A 3,279-nucleotide genomic window follows, 5' to 3' on the forward strand; every position below is an offset into this window, starting at 1 on the left:
ATGGTTGGGGTAAATGTGCTGGACTAAGCTTTGGAGATGTAGGTTCAGTTCCCAGTTCTGATACTGATTTCCTGTCTACCAAGGGCCATTCGTTTTGGGCTTGTTCCAGAGTCTGTTGAAGATAATGGAAGGGCTTCCATGAGCTTTGCATCAGGCTGTATATCCCTCTTTGAAATGGGGATAGTAACAATACCTTTCTTCCACCTTTTAATACCTCTTGTTTATTTAGAATTATTAGCTCATTACAGCATGCACTTTTTCAGGCTACATATAATTGTAGCAAGAAATATTTCTGTTGTATTTTTAATGTGGCATACTATTTAAGAGAGGCAGAGTGGTAGCTCTTCCAGCTCACTTGAAAATTATTTTGTTTTCCAGATGAAGATTCTGATTCATCCTATCCTCATTATTCCTTTTCTGAAGATAGTAAGTAACTTACATTTCATGTTTTGGGTTTAGTCTGCCTGCCCGGTCACAAGTATCAACTGCTGTTGTTGTTGCCCCCCTACCAAAGTTACTAAGATTTTTATATATGCCTTTTTTGCAGCAAGAACCCAACCCTCAGTACCTCGGTCCAAGAGTGCAATGGACAACATTGACACTGAGAAGGTCATTAGGAGATCTGCTACTCTGCCACTGCCAACTCGCACGTCATCGTTAAAATCCAGCCTCGAAAGGTAATCCAGATGAAAAGTCCTTAGGTTTGTGCTGGAGATACCATGAAAGGGTCTGATATAGCGGGGAATGGAGATAGAAAGTTTGGAGCTGAACTTCCCCAGCATTCAGGGTGGTTTGGATTTCAGGTTAGCCCAGGAGTTGCTCTAATTCAGGAGTGGGTAATCATTTTGGGTGGAGGGCTGTTTACCAATTTTTGGCAAACCATCGAGGGCCACATGGGTAGCCTCACCCCTTGACAGGTGCCCTCCCCCCTGGTCACCATCTTGTGACCAGACATCCTGCCCCCTAACCCCTGATCTTTGCCACCAGAAGTCCCTCCCCTTGCCCCCAGAAATATTCCTTTCAGCAAGAGGTTTTGACAGGGATCCAGGAGCAAATAAATATAAACTTTCTAAATTTTTTAGGGGCCCTGCAGGCCAGATAGAATGGCCCGGCAGGCTGCATCTGACCCACAGGCCATATTTTGCTTGCCACTGATCTAATTTCTCCAGTAGGCTTTGAAACTGTAATTTGTTCCTTCATCTTGCCAACCTATCTGTCTCTGTTGGGTCCACCAGTCATATCTTGTCATCACACATGTGAGACAAGGACTCTTTTGGGTACATGTCTGTATAGTGCTTAGCACAGCAGGACCCTGATCCTTGATTTGCAGTTCCTAGCTGCTATACTATAATATTAATGATTATCCAGAGTTTCTCTAAGGTTTCAGGTCATGCAGAGCAGAGCTGGATATTCCTTGAAAAATGTACTTCTAGAGCCAGCCAGTCCTTAGAAGTACAGAGACAGATAACAATGAAAAGGATATAGCTATACTATGTAATAGCTGGGACACTAGATGGGAGCAAAACAGACCTGTATTGCATTTTCTTTTGTAACATTCACCTGTTGTGTGACCTCAGGTAAGCCACTTAACATCTTAGGGCTGCTTGCAGATGTTAAAAAAAAGGACACAAAAAACAAAGAAACCAAAAATGGTGCTGTACTTTATTCCATGTGCTCCTGCACGGAGCCCAGTGCATACACAGAAGAGGCAGTGCCTTAGTTGGACCAACCTTGCCCAATGTCTGTATAGATTGAGTGCTTTACTGGGGCCTTTTTGGCACTTGTATCTAATAGCTGATTGAATTAACTTGAGATAAAAGTGCCAGAAAGCCCCACTGAAGTGCCTGGTCTATACAGATGCTGCAGAGCCGGGTTGAAGTAACATGCTGCTTTTTCCTGTAAAGTGCAGGTTTGTTTGGGTTTTTTGGGGGGGGAGGGGGTGGGTCTAAAGTCTGTAAGCAGCCCTTATGTCTTGTCCTATCCTTGTCTGTCTTGTCCAGTTTTTTTAAGCTCTCTCTAGGTCAAGGGCTGTTTGCTACTATTTGTTTAGTGCAGCCCTGAACACAAGGAGCCCCCAGTTTCAGATTGAGGTATTGAAGACTCTACCATACTACACATAAATACTAATGACAACATCAATAACATAAAATATTTATGGGGTATTTAATCAACTTTAGGTCATAGGAATGGTTTTTGGAAGATAGGTCTTGTTATCTCATCACTTGGAGACCAACTCATTGTGAAGTCATTGGGAGTTGTCTATTGACTTTAATGGAAATTGTGGCAGGTCCTAGTTAACATTAGATACAATATCATTCTTAACTAAGATCACTTAGTTCTTAATTTTTCTCTCCTGATTTTTAAACTATATGTTTTAAAGCTAATTGTAATAACGATTCATGTTTCTAGAAAGCAGAGGATGAGGGGAAAGAAGAGTAGACATTAAATATTTTTTGCCACAGTGAATTCAACCAGAATTAAAACCTTCTGTTTCCATCTTCTTTTACTGGCTTGCACTTTCTCCTTTAAATGAGCAATTATATTTTCCAAGGGTGCCAACATAGCAAGACCCTAAGGTGGGGGTGGGCAATTATTTTGGGCAGAGAGCCGCTTACCGAGTTTTGGCAAGCCATCAAGGGCCACAAGAGTAGCCCCAGGACCATCTTGAGACCAGAAGTCCCACCCCCTAACCCTTGACCTTTGCCTCCAGAAGTCCCTCCCCTTGCCCCCCCCCAAGTACTCCTTTCAGCAAGGGTTTGCAATCTTGAAACCAGAAAAATGCCAAATTATATTCTCAAAATCAAACATCCACTACAACATTCATTAATTTGACTTCAAAAAATATTTTTGTCCTGATTTACATGTGTTTGTGTACTGTATGCAAAGGTGATTGTATACTAGCTTAAAATGAAGCTTGTATATTGTGGGTAGGTGTGGGGGGTGGGTATAGGTTTGCAGTATGTGGGGTGTAGGGGAGGGTGTGGGTTTTGTGGGGCGGTGGATAGGCATGGGGGGTGTATGTGGGGCGAGGGAGCATGTGGTTGTATATGGTATGGGTGGGTAAGGGATTTGTGGGGGGCTGTGAGTGTGTTGGGGAGGGTGAATGGGAAGGATTGTGGCATGTGTGGAGGGGGAGGGTTTGCCCACAGCCCCCCACAGCAGACAGAACCCCTGCCAGAGCTCCTCCAAGCCCAGGCTCCGTGCTTCTGCCACACTTGGCCCCGGGGCACCAACATGGGCTCTGTACTCCTGGTCACCACCACTCTCCATCCCCAATCT

The 3,279-nt window shown here is 44.0% G+C and overlaps 1 protein-coding gene across 30 annotated transcripts in view; it reads left to right on the forward strand.

The window, feature by feature from the left end:
• Positions 1-3,279, forward strand: part of SORBS1 (sorbin and SH3 domain containing 1) — a 235,089-nt gene that overhangs the window by 184,341 nt on the left and 47,469 nt on the right. For all 30 annotated transcript variants that reach the window (XM_019502448.1, XM_019502446.1, XM_019502450.1 and 27 more), the window contains 2 exons: positions 379-426; positions 548-677. In XM_019502448.1, the coding sequence (XP_019357993.1) occupies positions 379-426; positions 548-677 (178 nt within the window). The remainder of the gene's footprint in view (positions 1-378; positions 427-547; positions 678-3,279) is intronic.

This window comes from Gavialis gangeticus, unplaced genomic scaffold (genome assembly GCF_001723915.1).
Source record: "Gavialis gangeticus isolate Ggan-Ray unplaced genomic scaffold, GavGan_comp1, whole genome shotgun sequence".
NCBI classification, from domain to species: domain Eukaryota; kingdom Metazoa; phylum Chordata; order Crocodylia; family Gavialidae; genus Gavialis; species Gavialis gangeticus.